A 19,267-nucleotide genomic window follows, 5' to 3' on the forward strand; every position below is an offset into this window, starting at 1 on the left:
GACCCTGCGAGTTCACTGTCAGTTCTGGGGGAGCGGAAGCCAGGCAGGTCCAAGCTTCACCCCCTCGCCGCGCGTCACGGCACGACCCCCCGCAGGACGAGTGGCTGCGGCCCCTCCCCTCCAAGCCCCTGATTGGAAGGTTCCGCCGTCGCGCGGGGACCGTCTGATTGGCCGCTCGGCCGGACAGGCGCTCCTTCATTGGCGCCCTGTACCCCGCGCGCTCGGGTTCGAGGAGACCGGGCCTCGAGCTCTGGGAAAAGCGCCCAGCCTTTGTCACCCAGGCTGTTTCCCAGGTTGTAGCTGGAGTGGTCCCCGAGAAGATGCTGACCCTGGCCCCCACCTGCGTGCGTGCGTGGGCGCTGAGTACCGCTTACCCGCTCCCCCCACCCACCCTCACGGCGGACTTGGGGCGCCCTCTGCCGGATGATGGCTGAGAGATGACTCAAAAAGCCACTTTGCCACAGGGGCCAGAGGGCTGAACCCAGCAGGGCATTATCACCGAGGTTGCTGGCCAAGGGAGATCTGATTGACATCAGCTGGCTTTTGCGTGCACTTCGTAGATGGATAACCCCCTTCCCCAACAAGAAGTGTATTAAGTGTTTTCTGGCCGAGATGACTGATCCTGTCCATCTCCATTATACCACCCCGCCACCATTCAAACGGACCCTGGCTGAGCGCTTACTATGGTACCGTCAGTACTCCTGAGATCACTGTGGCCTATCCTTTTCCTATTACTCTAGACCCTACTGACGCCAAGCCAGTGATCAGGGGGTGGTAGAGACTACAAAGTGAATTCCAGGTCAGCCAGGGCTAAATGAAGACCCTACTCTGAAAACAAAACAATAAATTGGGCGTGGCGGCGCACGCCTTTAATCCCAGCATTTAGGAGGCAGAGGTAGAAGGATTGCTGTGAGTTAGAGACTACATAGTGAATTCCAAGTCATCCTGGGCTAGAGCGAGATCCTACCTCGGGGGGAGGGGGGGAACCAAGAAAACAAAAATGGAAACATTCACCTCTGCCTTCCCCCCAAAAAATCTTTCAGCAGCATTATTAGGACAGGGCAAATGGCAACTTCAGAGAACTGGCAGTACTCAGGATATTCTTCCTTTTAACCCCACCCTGAAGACCCCCAATTTTCAAGTTCTTTGCGAAGGCCAAGTAGATTTCATTTGTGGAGGAAATTGCCAACCTGGCAGTTCCATAAATGCCAGATCTTTTTTTCCAGCAAGTGCAAAGCCTGACCACCAGAGGGCAGCAGCGCCTGCCTGCGGAAACCCAAAGAAACAGCCAGGGTCGGGCATGGAATCTTGGACCCACCCACCCCAGGCTCTCTCCAGGAGTCATCAGGCAGCGGGGCATCTTTCTCTGTAAAGGATCCCCAGACAAACTATCGGCAACTCATTCATTCCTTTTTTTGCAGAATGTTTATTGAGAGGCAATCGTGTTCCTCCTACCTGTAGGAAGCTCACTCTGGAAGCAGTAATTTGAGAGTTCAGGAGGTGAGAGCAATCAATGGTAGAGATCACAGCCAAGGGCCGAGGGAAGGCTGAGTTGGCTGGAACATGAACTGAGCTGGGAGGTTTTGCAGGGCAGGCCAATGGAAGCAAGAGGGGTGCTCAGTCTGGGCAAATGTACTGCAGTTGGCAAACCATCTTCAGCTTTGCAGTGATGGTGGAGAAACAGTGAGCCAGAGATGGTTGTCAAGGTAACTGGTGCTAAATCATGGAAGGCCTGGCATCCAGGCCAAGAACTGGAAGACTGCTGGACAGGAGATAAGCCCTGTTAAAACCAAGCCAGGAAGGCAGGACTGGGACCAACTCTCAGTGACCACCTGAGGTTGGCAGGATATGCCAGAAGTAATACTTCCCAGAATCCCAAGAGGGAGGAAAAGGCCACATGGGAATAGAGTGAAGTCCCACAAGGTGAGGGCTTGAAGACTCACTTACCTTCGCAGAGACTCTAGGCCTTTTCTTTCTGGCTGCCTCAGGTCAGGCCCTGGAATCCAGAGTCCCGCTATGCCTAGAGAACTCACATGGCTTGTGAAAGAAAGCCTAAACCGGGTGTGGTGGTGCACTCCTTTAATCCCAGCACTCAGGAGGCAGAGGTAGGTGGATCACGGGGAGTTCAAGTCCAGCCTGAGACTATGCAGTGAATTCCAGAGCAGCCTGGGCTACAGTGAGACCCTACCTCGAAAAACCAAAAATAAAATAAAATAAAGGAAGAAAAACTGGTCTATTACTACACACAGTCCCAAGAAAACTCCTAACTTTCCTCAAAACTCCCAGACCTGCCTCTACTCTTCCCTTTAGAAATACCTCACCCACCAGCATCTGTGACAGAGCAAGATTACACAAAGCAGAGGGAGGAAATGAGCAAGCAAGTCTTTCCAGCCCTGCTGGGTCCAGGGAGAACAGCTGCCACTGGCCCCAGCCTGCCCACCCACCTACCCACCCCTGCCTGCCTGGCCAGGAGGCTGGCAGAGTCCCAGCCCCATCCAGCCTGGAGTGTGTTGGATTTGGACCCAGCTCTTGTGGTGATGGTGGGGCTGTAGCTAAAAATAGCCAGGAGCCCAGCCAGCTGCTCACAGCTTCCTCGGAGGTCAGGACAGGTCAGGCTGGGCTGAAGAGGTGGGCATACCGCCTCCACCAGGGGTCTGCGCCCTCAGTACCTAGATCTCTGATTCACCAGGAATTACTAGAGACTTTAGGAGGGGAAGATTGTTTTAGCTGTGCAAAAGCTGCTGAACACAGAAGCCTCTGAGCTGTCAGGCGATCACACAGAACCATGCCACAGGGAGGCCACCAGGGGAAACAAGCCCAGGAAGAATGGGGCTGATCCACTTCAGTTGTCCAGGGCAAAACCCTACCATCCAGTTTGGGACAGGGCTGCTGAGAACCAACTGAGGGCAGCACTCCTTGCTTGGAGAAGACAAATCAATTAATTCCCCTAACCAAATGCAGATGGCACTGATAGTAGTGGGAGATAAAGATCCCAGCCTGAGACTCAATAGATGAAACTATTCCCTGAAGAAGGAAGGGGCCAAATCGGAGTGCCTGTGGGTGTGAGGCTGTCCTATGTTCTTTGCAGGTCTCTGTCAGGCCTCAGCAGCCCATCAAGGCTTGAGAGACAGGTGGAGGATTAGTAAGGAGGTCACTTCTGGAAGGCAGGCTGGAAAACTGTTTAAGCTAGGTGCAGTGGTGCACACCTATGATCCCAGCCTCTGGACGCTGAGGTGGGAGGATTGCCATGAGTTCAAGGCCAGCCTGAGGCTACACAGTGAATTCCACATCAGCCTGGGCTACAGCGAAACCCTACTTGGGGGGGGGGGGGAGAATTGCTTGAGACCCAGAGTCTGAGACTAGCTTGACAACAAGGCAATATCCCCACTTATCAAAACAAATTTTTAGGGGCTCCGGAGATGGCTCAGCGGTTAAAGGTGCTTACTTACAAAACCTGCCAGCCCTGGTTCAATTCCCCAGTGTCCAGGTAAAAAGCCAGTGACCCATGTGCCTGAAGTTCATTTGTAAGAAGCCCTGGTGTGCTCAGGTTACCATTCAGCTTCTCTCCTGGCCCACATTGGCAGCATCTTGCCAGAGAACACAAGAAAGCTGGAGAAAGCTATAGGGGCAAGTGACTGAGATGGTGGGGTCCCACTTCCTAGTCTCCTCCCAAAGGATCTAAAAGGTCAGATTATACTAGGGCTCCAGGCCGAGCAACCGGAAGAGGCGGAGACACTAGCGCTGGCGTAATAAGGCTAGTCCAGCCACCTCCCAAACGGCCCTTCTGCTGGCGTGGCCTTCTCTCGGTAGGCCAAAGCAGCTCCACCTCTGGCTCAGTAGGTGACCGGTGGGCGGGGCACCCCTCGGGGGACGGAACAACAGCAGGACAGACAGCCCCACCCTTTTGCCCGGCGAGGCCTTGGGGAAGGGGCAGAGAAAGGGGAACGGGAGGTGAGAGCCTAAAGCGGGAGGGGCATAGTTCTAAGTTGGTCCAAGCTACTTACAGTTCTCCCTTCCTTCGAAGAATCACACCCAGTCCACAGTTCACCACCCAACTGCGCTCTCCAATGCTCTGAGAAGGAGTGGAGGAACTGGCTGTAAGCCGTCAGGGTGCAGCTGGGAGACTTCCGTCACTACCATCTGAGGCCAATGATGGGGCAAGGTAAGGTGAAGCTCCAGGCCCAACGACTGTAAGCAAAGGGAAGCAGACGCTCAGGTGGAACTGGGAGGTTCAAATGATGAACAGAGGTTCCGCGAAGCACACCAGCGTGGGGAGAGCCTTCATCCTTGCCTCTTGCTGGGCACAGTCATGCCTTCTCAGCACAAGCTAAGCTCACTCAGGACAGGACACCCGACTGGCTGCACCAGTAGGGGTCAACCGCACCATACTAGTTCCTTGCAACCAGACAGCTATTTGCCAGCAGACAGCTGGCACGGGAGGGTGCCTAAAATAACTCAGACAGCTGGGCAAGGGGGTGCCATGGCCCAGGCTCTGGGCTGGAAGTCAAGACACCTGGAACCCTTTCCAGGATCTGCCCAAGGTGGCCTTGTGATCTTGGGTGAGACACTTCTCTAAATCACAGCATCATCATGCAACAGCCCATAGAGCCGAGAGCAGCCCAGACTCAAACTCCGTGAAGGACAAAACAATCTGGCTGCCTTCCCAAGGAAAGCCAGCTTTCTTTCCCCTTTGCCCTGAGGCTTGGGCAAGTGCTCCAGGAGGTACGCAGGCAGGCGGGGCAGAAGTCCTGGAGGAAACCCAGCCCCCACCTTGGCAGCCACTCCCAGCAACAATGGAGATCACAATGGAGGCCAGCTAGTGTGTGAAGCTAGATCAGGAGTAATGCGCTCCTCCCCCTTAATCGCACTTAATCCGGCCACCTCCCTTATCGGCATGCATTCGTCCAAGGTCACCACTGTTCAGATTCCAACCCAAGGCACACGAACTTGTCGTGTCTCTCGATGAAGCACTCCAACAAAGTCCGTGGAGCCTCCCAGACTCCCAAGCCACATTCCAGCACTAACAGTGGGATGAGAAGCAATGGGACAAGACACACTCCACTGGAAAGCCAAAGGCTGACTAGGTGATACCAGGGTCCAAATGGTCACCAAGGTGATGATAAACTGGAAAGCACACGAGGTCAGAGGCCAGAGATCAAGAGCAGCACCATCTCCAGCTGTGACACTTCCTCCAGTACAGGACAAGCTATGTTCGTTAGCCACGCAAAATGCCAGGTGTTACCTAGCCCAGAGGGATTGGGCACCTGGCACCATCTGGGAATTTATGAAAAGTGCCCAGGATCCACTTTCTGAATGAGAAACTTGAGAACAGGACCGTCAGTTTTAATGAGTTTACCGACTAGATTCTGATGCCAGTTCCAGGCTGAAAATCACTAAGCTGGACCCATTTTTGCAAATGAGGAGAGAGGAGCCCAGAGTCCATTGCAGCACATGCAAGGTCTTTGTCAGTAAATGGTCGGGTAAATTGCACATCCAGGTTGGTCTCATTCTAGAAACCAGATTATCCATGCCTGTCCGTGTGGGGAGCCAAGAGGTGTGTTTGAGAATCGCAGAAAAGAAGGGGTCAGGGAAAGCTTCCTTCTGTAAAGCTGGCTCAGCCCTCAAATCCTTCTCTTCGCTGCCTTCCTAAAAGCCAGACTGATCAGAGGGCAGCTCCCTCGCTGACCCACTGGGTGCGGGTGGGAGGGCTGAAGGGCCACCAGGAAGCCGGCGGCAGCTAGGGCTTACAGAAGCTGAAGGCATGCGGGGTTCTCCCCCAGCCACAAAGCACACCACTGGGAAACACTCAAGGGCAGTCCCTAGTAAAGTGCTAAATTCGGCATAGAATCGCCCGCCCCTAACGCCTGACAACAAGAGCTGACAGGCGGGGCTGGATGAACCCAGCAGGCTGCCCATTTCACACACACAGCCGCCACATCTGTGCGTGGGGGAGGGGCTGCAGAACCAGCCCAGCGAGTTTGGGGATCAGAACCCGCCTTCCCTAGGCTGCTGGCCAAAGCCCCCTCCCCCCCCAAAAAATGTGAGCTTGGGAAAGGGCTCTTACCTACCTTAGTGGGAGCACTGACAGTCAAGCTAGGCCTGCTCCAGCTGGCCAGAGGAAGCAAGGATTGTCTACAGTGGGGTTGGGGGGCACTCAGGTGTTGCCTCCTCCGGCAGGACCTGGGAAGAATTCAGACGATCTGTTAGAGCAGCCCCACAGTTTGCAGGTCAAAGAACAGCTTGGCCAAATGCAAACTCACTGGGTCTACTAGATAGAAAGGAAGCTTCACGAATGTCGCCCCCCTTCTCAGCTGACAAGACAGCCCTCATATTGGAATGGATGGGGGGGGGTGGCTGAGTCACTAAGGTTCAGCCCAGGCGACAAGCCGCAGGAGGCGGCTCATATGCATTTCCAAAGGCCCGCCCCGTCCGCATCCCCTCCCCCAGATAGGCCGAGATCTGAGGCTTTACCCCCGAGTCCTCACGCAGGGGGGGGACCCCAGGGGGGAAGGTACACTCGGCTTTCCCAGGCCCCAGCCCCCACCTCCCAGCCTTCAGAGCTGGGTGGGAGGCAGTGCCCAGGGCGTCCAAATGGGGCGAGCGAGGGACTCATGCCCAAAGTGGGGACAAAAGGGGGCACCCGCCCCTCAGGCTCGGCCACCACCGGGGCGATCCGGGGAAGCCGGGCCCGGGTGTCTACGCCGGGGTGCTGGGGGCGGCTCGGGGGCTGGGCTGGGCCGCGGGGAGGCTTCCGTGGCCCCACAACCCTTGGCTACTGGCTCCCTCGCGCAGGGAAGAGGAAGGGCAACGGCGGCCCGGCGGGGAGCGAGGCCTCGTGGCCGCGTGGGCCTCGGAGTCCCGGGTCCCCGTCCGTCCGTCCGTCCGTCCCGCGCGGGCGGCGGCTCGCCCAGCCCAGCCCGGCCTCGGCTCCTCCCGCCCGGCGCGCAGCGGTCGCCACCGCCCGAGCCGCAGGCGGCGCACGAAATGGCGCCGGTCTGGCCGCCTCGCCCGGGGGAGGCGAGCGCGGGAGCCGCGGCGCACGCGACGCCCCCGAGGCCTGCGACCCCCGGGACGGTCCCGGCGACCCGTCCCTGGGACCGTGGGCTCTGGGCCCCGCGGGATCTTGGGTTCCGGGGCCGCTTCCTGCTCGGGGTTGCCAACGACCTTCGGGGAAGGCACGCAGGCGGGAGGAAGGAAGGAAGAGGAGAGCGGCCGCCATTAGCCACCTCAGCCAGCCCTGCCGGCCCGGGCCCGCCCGGCAGCCCCAAGCCCAAGCCCAAGCCCCTCTCTCCGCCAAGCCCAGCCGGCGGCTCGGCTCTGCTCGAAACCTGAAAATAAAATTCGTGTTTGGGAGGGAGGAGCGAGCACGGCCGGGAGCACAGCACCGGGCTGCGGGCGGGAAAGATGCTGCGTCATGGTGCCAACATGGACGCCGGCCTTTTGTCCTTTCTGTTTGGAAGAGCAGGCTCGCCCGGAGTCCCGGAAAGCCGGCTTCGGGGGTGCAAAACCCTCACATTCAAAGGGGGAGGACACCCTGGGAAGAGTGGGAAGGTCTCCTCGCCTTTTGAGCCCTCCTGTCTCCAAAGCACTTCAACTTTCTTCCCTCCACCACGGCTCAGATCTGAGGAAGCCAGGGAGGAGCGCAGGCGGCTCCATGGAGGCGCGAGGCCGCTGGGGAGACGCTGCCTTCGCTCTGGGGCAGAAGAGGCAAAGGGGTCGGAAGAGCCCTCGTCCCCACTGCCAACGCCGGCTGCCAAACGCAAAGCTCCAGAAACCACTTTCTCCCCTCAGCTCACAAACATTTGCAAGCCCTTGGCCTGCTCAATAAAGGTTTCCTCGAAGGGGCACAGGCACTTTTTTTTTCTTTTTCTTTTCTTTTTTTTTTTTTTTACTTACCCGCTCAGCCTTGGTGCCATGGAGTCTAGAAGCAGCAGCTGGGCGGTGGCTTTGGAGATGTTTTTATGAAAAAATCTTTTTGTTTTGATTGTTTAGTTTGGGAAGATTTGGGGTCATGGTGTTCTTTTGTTGTTACCTTTTTGTAAGTTACACTGTCATGGCATTTTCTGTTCCTTCCACGTCTGCAAACTTTCCAGGGTTGGGTTGGCAAAAAGGCGGCTTCGCTCTGGACTGTTTACTGCTCTGGATATAGTGATGGTGTGATCGTCATTAAGAGACAAAAGGCGAAAACACAGTCAAACAAAAGGCAAAAGGCTCACCAGCCATCCCAACCACCATAGAAAATACCAGTGTTAACGTTGGTGTTTGGCTTGAACCAGCTAGGACTTGTTTTCCAGTTTTAATCTGGTTTCCTGTGACGGCTTTAGTCTATCTACACAAAGAGAAGGTCTTTCTCTCACCTCCCCCCACAACCAAGTCGAGAAAAACAGTACTGCTTTTCTTCAAATAGATCGATTTTCGAAGAAAGTGTAGAAGTTGCTGGGAAGAAAGCTGACTAGCATTTATTGCTGGAAACATTTTTCAAGCTTGAAGCTAAAAACCTTAGCTTTAGAAAAGGCAAAACATCTAAAAGCATTTTAACTGGCTTATATCAGACAAGAGACAAAGACATACATGCAGATGAAGGTTCGGAAAATTAAGGACATCTCAGGCGACATTAACATGAAAACTGCACTGCAGTAAGGACAGAATGGATTGGGTACTTACAATGTAAAAGGTTTTTAAAAACTGTAACAGTAACTGCTCACAATTTTTTGGCTTCTGCCCTTTCACTACTAAAACTATACATTTAAAACATTACCTTGTTAAAAAGAGAGTTAATAAGATGGCCAGGTTTAAGTGTTTAATAGAGGAACTATATTTAAAAATTTATTGTTCAGTCAAGAGAATACAGATTAAGACAGCTCCAAGCTCCCCCTCCACCCTCCCAAGAAAAAAAAAAGAGGAAAAAAATTAAATATGTCATTTACTTAGGTTTTTTGGAATTCAAAACTGTTAACTGCTGACATTAATGGTGTGCTATGACCTAGTTATACAAGACAAAGATGGATTCCACGTCATAAGGAAAAATCCAGATCTTTTTAAAAGGTCTTCTTCATTCTTCCAATTATGAGTCCTTTAGCATGTTGAAATGTTAAACAACGCATTCAGGCGTCCTGAACTGGATGGTGGAGTCAAAGGAAAAACATTCCCCACTTGCAACAAAGGAAAAACCCACTTGGCCATTTAATTCCATTGCAGAAAAATGGCTCCCCTCATCTGTTGGCCTCTCCTTGGTGTCTGATGAAGGATGTTTTGAGATCAGCGTCTAATAACTCAAGCCCTATAGAAGCCGCGCTCTGATTGGCTGCCGCGCCCTGCCGCCCTGCTCCAGCCAATTACCTACCCACGGCCAAATTACAAACCCCGAAAAGAGCCCCAATATGAACTACACCGGCACGGAGGCCCGACGAAGCGGTCGGTTCGCCCGGGCGCCCGAGAGGAGCGGCGGAGGGGGGCGGCAAACAGGTCCTCGCCGAGCCCGGGAGCCTCGGCGCTCAGCTCACAAAATGGAAGCCGCGCGCTGATTGGCTGCCGCCACTCCCGGACCTTTAATAAAGAAAGGGGAAGGGAAAGATAAATGCAAAAAAGGGGGGGACTGTGTCGCTGGTGGCTGGGGTGGAAGGACATGGTGAGGGAGAGTAGAGAAGCATGTGTTCAGGACAATTACTGGGCACTCCCCTCCAAAATTAAAAACAGTAAAAAAAAAAAAAAAAAAATCAAGAAAAAGCTACCTCGCAGGGGCCAGGTGAGAGCCGTATGCTCCCAGCAAAGTGAATGCTAATGTGGATGAAAAATCCCGGTTGCGCCGCTCCAGGGAGGGAGGGTCTCCCGGGCCGGAGAGGACGCCGGAGCAGAGATAGCTCGATCGCAACTGGTCTCGGGGTCGACGCCAGCCTAACCCCCCACCCCCCACGGCTTCTAGTGACCCAAACACAGGATCGTTTCCCCACCCCACCCCCAGCCAAGCCGGCCCCTACGACCGCGTCTCTGCGCGACCACCTCCGGGCTCGGCAGTTTGGAAACACTTTAGGGAGGCCTCCCCCCGAGGCGCACTCCGTGGCGGCTCGGGCTGGGAGGGTAGCCCCCAAAGCCGGGGGAGGCCGAGCCCCGGGAGCCCCCCTACCTCCCCCGCCAGCCAAGCCCCCCACCAACCTCAGTCCCAGCAGAATAAATAAATTAAAAGGCCTTCCCCGGGGGAGGGGGGAGGCAGTGTGGGAGCGCGCGAGTGAGGGGTGGGGGGCCGCTGGGGCCCGGGGCTTTGGCGGCGCAGCTGCCGCCGCCGCCGGGAGAGTGCCTGGGGAAGCGGCGAGGAAGGAGAGGGGAGGAGGAAGAGGAGGAGGAGGAAGAGGAGGAGGGTGAGCGCTCGGGTCGGGCTCCTTAGCGGTGTATTGTGGGATGTGCGGCTACTGGGAGCCGAGCCTCCGCCGCCAGCCGCCTCCCGGGCAGCAGCAGCAGCAGCGGCGGCGGCGGCGGCGGCAGCGGCAGCTCCGGGCCCGGCAGCCCCGGAGGCGGCGTGTCCCCTTCCCGGCCCCCGTCCGGCCGCCCCGGCCTCGGCTCCCGCGGGGGGACACCACCATGTACTGGCTGGCGGCGCAGGGAGGCCGGCGCCCGGCGGGGATGTAAGCGCGCGGCGGGGAGGGAGAGGCCGCCCGAGCCCCCGGCCCCCGCCCCGGCAGGCGGCGCCAGGCCTGTGCCGCGCGCCCCGAGCCGGGCCGAGCGCCACGCCGGGCAAGCCGGCGGCACCATGGGCCGGAGCCCGCGTCCTCCGGGCGCCCCGGACCCCGCCAGATCGTATCGGGGACCCCCGGGGACCCCTCGCTGCCACCTGGAGACGGTGGCCGAGCGGGCGGGCGCGTAAATTCTCCCGGAAGGCTTTTAATTCTCTCGCTCCATTCTTATTATTTTTTGGGGGGGTGGGGAAGTGTTAGGGGGAGAGCCAGCGGCACAGCTCCTTTCGGGGCGCACTGGTAAGGTGGGAGGGGGGGCGAGGGCCGGCCGATTGGATTCTTTAGCGTGTGTGTGTGTGTGTGTGTGTGTGTGTGTGTATGTGTATGTGTGTGGAAGCGGCCACCGCCGAGGCGCAGACGACAACAACTTGCTGGTTTTCAGGTTGGGTTAACGGCATGGAGAACAGTCACCCCCACCACCACCACCAGCAGCCCCCGCCGCAGCCCGGCCCTTCGGGCGAGAGGAGGAACCACCATTGGAGAAGTTACAAGTTGATGATTGACCCGGCTCTGAAAAAGGGGCATCATAAATTGTACCGCTACGATGGGCAGCATTTCAGCCTGGCGGTGAGTAGCCGGCGCGCCTCCCCGCCTCCCCCCCCCAACCTCACAACCCCCAGCTCATCCCGGGTTGGGGCGAGCGGAGGGGACTCCCCCCTTCTCTCCTGGCTACCCGGCTGACAGTTGGCAGGGACCTCCGCCTGGAGTAGAACTGGTGCCAGGAGAAGGGGTGTCTTGTCTCGCTGTCCCTGGGGAGGGGTGGCCAGCCCTCCTATTCCGCACCCCCATCCCATCTCTCCCCACAGATGTCCAGCAATCGCCCGGTGGAAATTGTGGAGGATCCCCGGGTCGTCGGAATCTGGACCAAAAACAAGGAGCTGGAGCTGTCGGTGCCCAAATTCAAGGTAGGACCCTTCCCCTCCCCCCCCCCGCCCCGTGGTCTCACCCCCACCCCTTCCCGGATTCGAAAATAACGCCAGTCCTGACCCAGCCCAGCCGGATTCTGAGTTCCCGCCGTCTAGGGCCGGGAAGTTTTGCAGGGGAGGGGGGAGAGGGGTGTCCCCTCCCGGCCACTGTAAACAACATTACACTCGCAGAAACTGTAACCTGCGCGCTGATACAGTGTTTCTCCCTCGGGGGGAGGGGGCTCTGGGGCCCCACCTGGCTGCGGGAGCACGCGCGGGGGGGGGGCTGCCCCCAGGACCCGCCTCCCTTCTCAGCCCCCTTGGCTTTTTAAGAGGGACAGCTTCCTAGTCCGAGGGATCCCCGGAACCAGCATCCTAGGACTGGAGGCCAGAATAGGGGGTGGGGAAAGAGAAACTGTTTCTTTTTCCCCTTTCCTTTCGAACCCTGAGGACTTCCACGTTCCAAACGATTTAATCCTCCGCTTCCCGGGCCCGCCCGCACGCTTTTTTTTCCCCCTTGAAAAACATTTTTTTTTCGCCCTTTATTGTTAACCGCTGGGTAAGTGAGGAATATTGTGTTTTCTCTTTGGTTTCAATGTTTTCCAAACTCCTGTCGCCCTCGGCCTCTGGCAGATCGATGAGTTCTACGTGGGCCCTGTGCCTCCAAAGCAGGTGACATTTGCCAAGCTGAATGACAACATCCGTGAAAACTTCCTGAGGGACATGTGCAAGAAGTATGGGGAAGTGGAAGAGGTGGAGATACTGTACAACCCCAAGACCAAGAAGCACCTGGGCATAGCCAAGGTGGTCTTTGCCACGGTTCGGGGAGCCAAGGAGGCCGTCCAGCACTTGCATAGCACCTCTGTCATGGGCAACATCATCCACGTGGAGCTGGACACCAAAGGTTAGTGGAGGCGGGTTAGGCCACCCATGGGGGAGGAGCCTGAAGGCAGCCTATCACCCTGACCTCTTTCCATTCCAGTATTAGGAACCCCCCCTAACTTGGCACTTTCTTGGGATTCCCCCCACATCTTATTTTTTCTCCCCTCTTGAGGGTAGAGTCACATGGAGCTAAATGTGTTGTCTGTTGCTAGGAGACAGGCTATAATTTACCAAATGTGCCAGTCCTTGGCCACTCCATCCCTAGGGACCACCCAGAGTCTTCCCCCCACTGCTGGCACCCCTACGGGGCCTCTCTCTCAAAGCTCTGGTGGCCTGGGTTTAGACAGTTCCCAATGTTGCCGCCTGTGTTAGGGGAGAATGCAGTTTGTTTATTTGTGTGGGGGGGCAAAGGGAAGGCTAATTGGGTGCCTTTAAATATGTAAAGTTAATCCTTTAAAGATCCAAGGTGTCCCCACCCCCACTGGTCTGTTGCCCCTTCTCCTGAACCAATCTGGGCCTGGAGTGTGGTTTCATTGATAATGTTTCCAAAGTGGATAGTGTCAGGGGGCTGGGCAGCTCTGGGCGCTCAAGGGTTGACACTTGTCTTCCCTCCTCTCTTAAAGAGACCGCAGCACCTCTATGCACAACCAGGCCTGGGAGCCACACCTCCCACCTTTGGGGCTGCTGAGCTTTCTCCCTGAGTCCTGGTTCAAGGTGGTGTCCGAAAGACCTGGCAAAACTAGGAAGGACATACCTCAAAGATTGTCTGTGGCCTCTGCAAGAGATTTCCACCACTGTGAAGGACAGTGAGGCTGCGCTGATACCAGGCAGTCCTTCGGGCAGACACTGTTGGGTCCAGCGCTCCCTGGGGCGGGGCACTTGGGAACTATGCCTGGGAGCACTTAGGTGCAGCTCCGGGGGTGTCTTGTGAAAACAAGGCTTGGGGGTGTCAGCATTACTAAACCCAAGAGAGGGAAACTTAAATTTTTGTTTTGCTTTGCTTCTTTGATAACAGCTCCATGTTGACTGAGTGTTATCGGGGTTGCCTTGTCCTGGGTGGGTACAGTCATCTTACATGAAGTTGATAAGCTTGGACCTAGTCAATTTTCTCCTCAGGGCATCAGCCTCTCCTTACTTTTCCCCAATTTCTGGGGAGGGATACAAACTTTTAAATCCTCATCCACATCCTTCTGCAATAACTGTAATCTGATTTCCCCCGAGCTGCCACCCCCATCACTTGCCCACACTTAGGGAGCAGCGAAGTCTCACAACAATTTCATTTCTGCCACCAAAGTTTGTGTTTCGAGAAAGAGCAGCAGAGTGTGGCTCAAGGAATGGGCCTCTTTTGCATATGTAAGCAGCTGCCTCGCAGGAGGCCCTATAAATATCTGTAATCTAGGGCCCTGGTCTGTAAAAAGCCTTCTGAGGGTTGGGGAGTTAGGGCTCCATGAGGGCCCTCTGGGTTCCCAGGTAATTCCTATGTAAATTTAGGGCCCTCCTGGATCTCCAGCTAGTAGAAGACAATGTAGTTTATTCACAGCACCTAGAGTGTGTTTTGCAAACTCTGCTGGTCACCTAGCACCAGATAGATAGTTAACAAACTGTCACCACCATGTCACCTGACTTCCTCTGTCTTTGCTACAATCTGTAGCTGTTAAGTAGTGAAAGAACTCAGGGGAGAGCTCTTTTTTTGAGGGGAGCATCATGATTCAGGTAATGGGAAGGGACTTTGTGCTGGGGTGACAGTCCTGGATTTGAGGGAGTCTCATCCCCATGAGGCATTAACTTCTGAATCTCAGGATCAGAAAGACCAGTGTTTATTGCCCATTTGTTGAACAGTTGGGAATCCTGACTGAGGTGCAAGAGAGGGTGGGAACCTGGTCTAGAGTCGCACACACCCACGGCTTCCCTAGCCTGGGGTCCCCATGGGGGCTGCCTCCTGCTGAAGTCTGTCTGAATGACCCTCCCCTGCCTGTCACAGGAGAAACCCGCATGCGCTTCTATGAGCTGTTGGTCACCGGTCGGTACACCCCCCAGACCCTTCCAGTAGGCGAACTGGATGCTGTCTCTCCGATTGTGAATGAGACCCTGCAGGTGGGTTTGTCGCTGCCACTCCCCACCATCACCTGCTGCCATGCCCCTTTCCCCCCACCTCACCATCTTTGGCTTTGGAGGTCAAGCCTAGGAGGGAAATGGGCCCAGCCACACCTACAGGTTCACAGCCGGGTCTAAAAGGCTTGTTTTCCCAAGATCTGCTGCAGCATATGCCTCCCCTGGGACTGGTTCTGTTTCTTGTGGCTTCCAGTCTACACAGAGCCCCTCCCATACTCCCTCTCCCAGGCTGGGATTCCCACAGACCTTTTCTACACTCACTTTGAAACACTGCTGGGTCTTAGTATCTGCTGTCTGGGAACCCTTGTATCCTTGCTCCCAGAAAGCTATTCAGAGCCCCCCTTCCAGCAAAGATTGCCTCCTCCTTAGAATGCTGCCTCCCAGATGCTCACCTGGCCCACCCTACCCAGTTAGTCTCACCCCATCTCCTCCCCCCATACTACTTTCAGGAGTGGGGTCTTTGTTTGCCTGCTGGTCAACCAGATTGTTTTGTTTTGTTTTGTTTTTTCGAGGTAGGGTCTCACTTTAGCCCAGGTTGACCTGGAATTCAGTCTCAGTCTGGCCTCGAACTCATGGTGATCCTCCTACCACTGCCTCCTGAGTGCTGGGATTAAAGGCGTGTGCCACCACACCGGCAACCAGATTGTTCTTTAGGCCTTTTTCCTATATCACACCATTTAAATCTCCAGACTATGTCCAGCCACTCTCAAGTGGTTGTTGATTTCTGTCTGGAAAGTCTTTGCCACCTGACAGCCTAAGGCAGAAAGGTGGCACTAAGACCTCAGGATCTTTTTCTCCTCTGCCTCTGGGATTGGGACACACCATCAAGGTCTCCGAGGGTAACCCCTTGTACCTAAGAGTGGAGGAAAGTTGAGAGCATTTCCTCTCTGTGTTCATTCCTGGTCCTGGAGAGCAGAGGGCTCCTGGCCTCACTCAGCTGGCGTGAGTCTGCCCTACCTCCACTCACGAGAACTCACTTTTCTCTTTCTCCAGCTGTCAGATGCTTTGAAGCGCCTCAAGGATGGCAGCCTATCTGCAGGCTGTGGCTCTGGCTCCTCCTCTGTCACCCCCAACAGTGGGGGAACCCCGTTCTCCCAGGACACAGCCTACTCCAGCTGCCGTCTGGACACACCCAACTCCTATGGACAAGGCACCCCACTTACGCCACGCCTGGGCACCCCCTTCTCGCAGGACTCCAGCTACTCTAGTCGCCAGCCCACACCCTCCTACCTCTTCGGCCAGGACCCCACAGTGACCTTCAAGGCCCGGCGCCACGAGAGCAAGTTCACAGATGCCTACAACCGCCGCCATGAGCATCATTACGTACACAACTCTGTCGTTGCTGCAGTGGCTGGGGCCACAGCTACCTTCAGGGGCTCCTCAGACCTCCTATTTGGAACAGTGGGCAGCAGTGGAGGCAGTAGTGGCCCTCCCTTCAAGGCCCAACCACAGGATTCGGCCACATTTGCCCATACTCCACCACCGGCACAAGCAGCCCCTGCTCCTGGATTCAAGACGGCTTTCTCCCCATACCAGACCCCAGCACCCCCTTTTCCCCCACCCCCTGAGGAGCCCACAGCCACCTTTGGGTCCCGTGACAGTGGGGAGTTCCGGAGGGCACCTGCACCTCCACCCCTGCCACCTGCAGAGCCTCTGGCCAAGGAGAAGCCTGGCACACCACCTGGGCCCCCACCCCCTGATACCAATAGCATGGAACTGGGTGGCAGGCCCACCTTTGGCTGGAGTCCTGAGCCCTGTGACAGCCCTGGCACACCCACACTGGAGTCCTCTCCTGCCGGGCCAGAGAAGCCCCACGACAGCCTGGACTCACGCATTGAAATGCTACTGAAGGAGCAGCGCACCAAGCTGCCCTTCCTACATGAGCAGGACTCCGACACTGAGTTGCAGATGGAGGGCAGCCCCATCTCCTCCTCTTCCTCCCAGCTCTCCCCACTGGCCCCCTTTGGCACTAACTCACAGCCCCGCTTCCGTGGCCCCACACCACCCTCCTCGCCCCCCTCCAGCACAGGCCTGGAAGACATCAGCCCGACACCACTGCCCGACTCTGATGAAGATGATGAGCTGTACCTGGGGCCTCGGCCCCCACCTGAACCAGGCCCCCCAGATCCTATGGGTCTTCTGGGTCAGACAGCTGAGGTGGCCTTGGATCTGCCTGGAGACAGGACCCCGACCTCAGAGAAGATGGATGAGGTACCGCCATGTCTGATTGGTTTTTGTGTCCCTCTGTTCCCCTTGGTATATTTAACTAGCTAAGATGCAGAAGTGATGGGGCAAGGGAAACGCACGTAACAGAGTCCTTCCAACTGCCTTCCTTGTATGTGGACTCAAGACTTTGCTGTGGAGCTGCTTTAGTGAAGTTTGCAGAAAGCCCAGCGTCTGAGCTGTGGGGCTGATTTCAGATCTCCTTCTTTGTTGATGGCATAGGAATTATCAGCTCTGATCCAGTAGCTGGGGCAGGGTGGAGGTTAGCTGTGTGAACTCCGGAGTGCACGTGAGCTCACTTTGAAGAGATGGGAAAGCTCAGCAGATGGGCAGTGAGGCTTTCTCCTCCCATTGGCTCCAGGAGGAAAGAAGTGAAGGGATAGCTTTGGTTGAGGATGTGGCCAAGTTGACACTCTCCCCACACTCTTGGTCTCGTTACTGAAACCTCCAGTCTCAGAAAGTTCCAAAGCTGGAAAGATGAGAGTGCTGCCAGCCAGATTCCTTTGGGAGAGAAGAGTTATCCACTTCACCCTTCACCAGGTTGTGCCCCTGTGGGTGCAGAGAGGAGGCTCTCCCCAGGCCTCTTTGGCTGCTACGGGAAGGAGCAGAGAATTTGGGCTGCCTGAGAAGGGGCTGCAGGTGGCTAAGCCTCCAGGGAGCCTGCAAGCTGTTCTGAGGAAGTGGTTTCTTCTGTCAGGCGTCCAGGCTGGGGGAGTTGACAGGTGTACAAGAGGGTTGCTGCTGTCCCTACCTTCTCCCCCTGGGCTGCCTGGGCTTGGCAGGCATTTGCCATGCTGACTTGTCAGGCAGGCCCTGAGAAGCTCAGAGTAGCCGGAGAGGGTAGGAGTTTATTTATTTATTTTTTAATTTTTTTTCTGGGATATTATAATGAAAGGGAAAACTAAGGCTGGGAGAGCTATAGTCTGGGGTGCCGCAGGACAGAAGCCCCAGGAGCCTCTGATGTAGGGCTGAGCGCCAGGCTGGCCCGCGGGAGCCCCCTGCTGGCTATCTGGAAAGCAGCACCTGGGAATCCTGTAGCCTGTGGCAGCCAAGGCTGAGGCGGCAACACGATGGGGCTTCGGTCCTCGCAGAGGCTAGTGTTAAAGAACAGGCTCTGGTTGTGGAGCCTGAGCCCTCTGTCACCTACAGACTATCTGATCTCAAGAGAAGGCACTTTCCCTCTCTGAGGGATTTGTCTGTTGAATGAGTCAACGAGAGCCCTGCCTCATCTTCTCAGGGGTGCAGAGTGGGGAGCGGCCACACCGTCACCTGCCTGCACCACGCCAGCACTTCTGCTCCTGGGTGCGTGGTGGGGGCTGGCCCCGGGCTCCTGTGATTGGCTGGCTGCAGCGGGGGTTAGCCTGCGCACTGCTCTACCTGGCCCAGGGAGGCCCCGGGGGACTTTTTAAGAGTATCTGGCCTAGCCTGCGCCTCTCTCACACGCAAGAGTACCAAGAGTGGGAAGAGACAGAGGGGTGTCAATACAGGATTTAGTAAAATTCTGGGTTTCAACCTGCACGTGGTGGCGCACGCCTTTAATCCCAGCACTTGAGAGGCAGAGGTAGGAGGACTATTCCAGGTCAGCCTGGACTAGAGGGGAACCCTACCTCGAAAAAGCAAACCAACAAAAATTCTGGGTTTCTTGTTTCTCCTAGACATCTGATTTCCAATTTTCCTCAGGTCTTCCTCACCTGGCGGCCTGGCTTTTGACCTGTGGTGCCGCCTCAGCCTTTCAGAGCTCTAGCTGTCTCTCAAACTACAAAACCTGTTCCCTTTTTACATATTCACCCAGGGCAGGACCTGGGCCACATAGAACCTGGTAGTGGGGTGGCTGGGTTGCAGCCATCCCTCTAGTACACCCCTCCTCCAGCTCACAGCTCCACCTACACCATGGGAACCCAGGGCTTCTCGCCAGTTCCCGGTTTAATTCCAACTGCCAAAAGGCTCAGGGCCCAACTTAAAGGACTTTTCCCTCATCGTTTTTTAGGCCTATATCACCCCCACTCCTCCTCCTTGCCACATCCCTGTGTTCTAACAACAGCCCCCTCATAAGGTAGGTAGGTGTTAGGAGCATATGTCCCAGTCCTGGGTTTTTTTGTTTGTTTGTTTGTTTGTTGTTGGTTTTTCTAGGTAGGGTTTCTCCCTAGCTCAGGCTGACCTGGAATTCACTATGCAGTCTCAGGGTGGCCTCAAACTCATGGCGATCCTCCTACCTCTGCCTCCCAAGTGCCGGGATTAAAGGTGTGCACCACCATGCCTGGCCCAGTCCCATTTTTAACTGGCAGCTGTGGTTCCCTGGTCTGCATCCTCACCTGTCAAAGGGGATCATACTGCTATCCCACCTTGTCTGTAAAGAATGAAACCACACCTTTAATCCCAGCACTCGGGAGACAGAGATAGGAAGATGTCCGTGAGTTC

General features: G+C 56.0%; 1 protein-coding gene and 1 long non-coding RNA gene across 6 annotated transcripts in view; one reads left to right on the forward strand and one right to left on the reverse strand.

The window, feature by feature from the left end:
- Positions 1-1,416: 1,416 nt before the first annotated feature.
- On the reverse strand, positions 1,417-9,477 carry LOC123454209. Of its 3 annotated transcripts, none has more exons than XR_006633211.1 (6): positions 9,363-9,477; positions 8,033-8,139; positions 6,069-6,180; positions 4,005-4,188; positions 1,948-2,184; positions 1,417-1,780 (listed from the first exon to the last, which is right to left on the reverse strand). It is a non-coding gene; the product is annotated as an uncharacterized LOC123454209 (long non-coding RNA). The 3 variants fall into 3 exon arrangements; XR_006633209.1 differs by lacking the exon at positions 9,363-9,477 and adding an exon at positions 8,928-9,317; XR_006633210.1 differs by lacking the exon at positions 9,363-9,477 and adding an exon at positions 8,928-9,313 and having other exon boundaries at positions 1,948-2,020.
- An 831-nt stretch (positions 9,478-10,308) lies between these two features.
- Setd1b (SET domain containing 1B, histone lysine methyltransferase) overlaps positions 10,309-19,267 on the forward strand; it is a 28,003-nt gene continuing 19,044 nt past the window's right edge. Inside the window, exons 1-6 of one of the 3 annotated variants that reach the window (XM_045132258.1) lie at positions 10,309-10,355; positions 11,110-11,294; positions 11,534-11,632; positions 12,266-12,536; positions 14,496-14,608; positions 15,620-16,837. In XM_045132258.1, the coding sequence (XP_044988193.1) occupies positions 11,124-11,294; positions 11,534-11,632; positions 12,266-12,536; positions 14,496-14,608; positions 15,620-16,837 (1,872 nt within the window). In that variant the 5' untranslated portion in view covers positions 10,309-10,355; positions 11,110-11,123. Of the gene's footprint in view, positions 10,356-10,516; positions 10,620-10,882; positions 10,968-11,109; positions 11,295-11,533; positions 11,633-12,265; positions 12,537-14,495; positions 14,609-15,619; positions 16,838-19,267 lie in introns of those variants that run through there. The other 2 variants (XM_045132257.1, XM_045132259.1) reach the window with 2 other exon arrangements.

This window comes from Jaculus jaculus, chromosome 13, assembly GCF_020740685.1.
Source record: "Jaculus jaculus isolate mJacJac1 chromosome 13, mJacJac1.mat.Y.cur, whole genome shotgun sequence".
Classification (NCBI taxonomy): Eukaryota; Metazoa; Chordata; class Mammalia; order Rodentia; family Dipodidae; genus Jaculus; species Jaculus jaculus.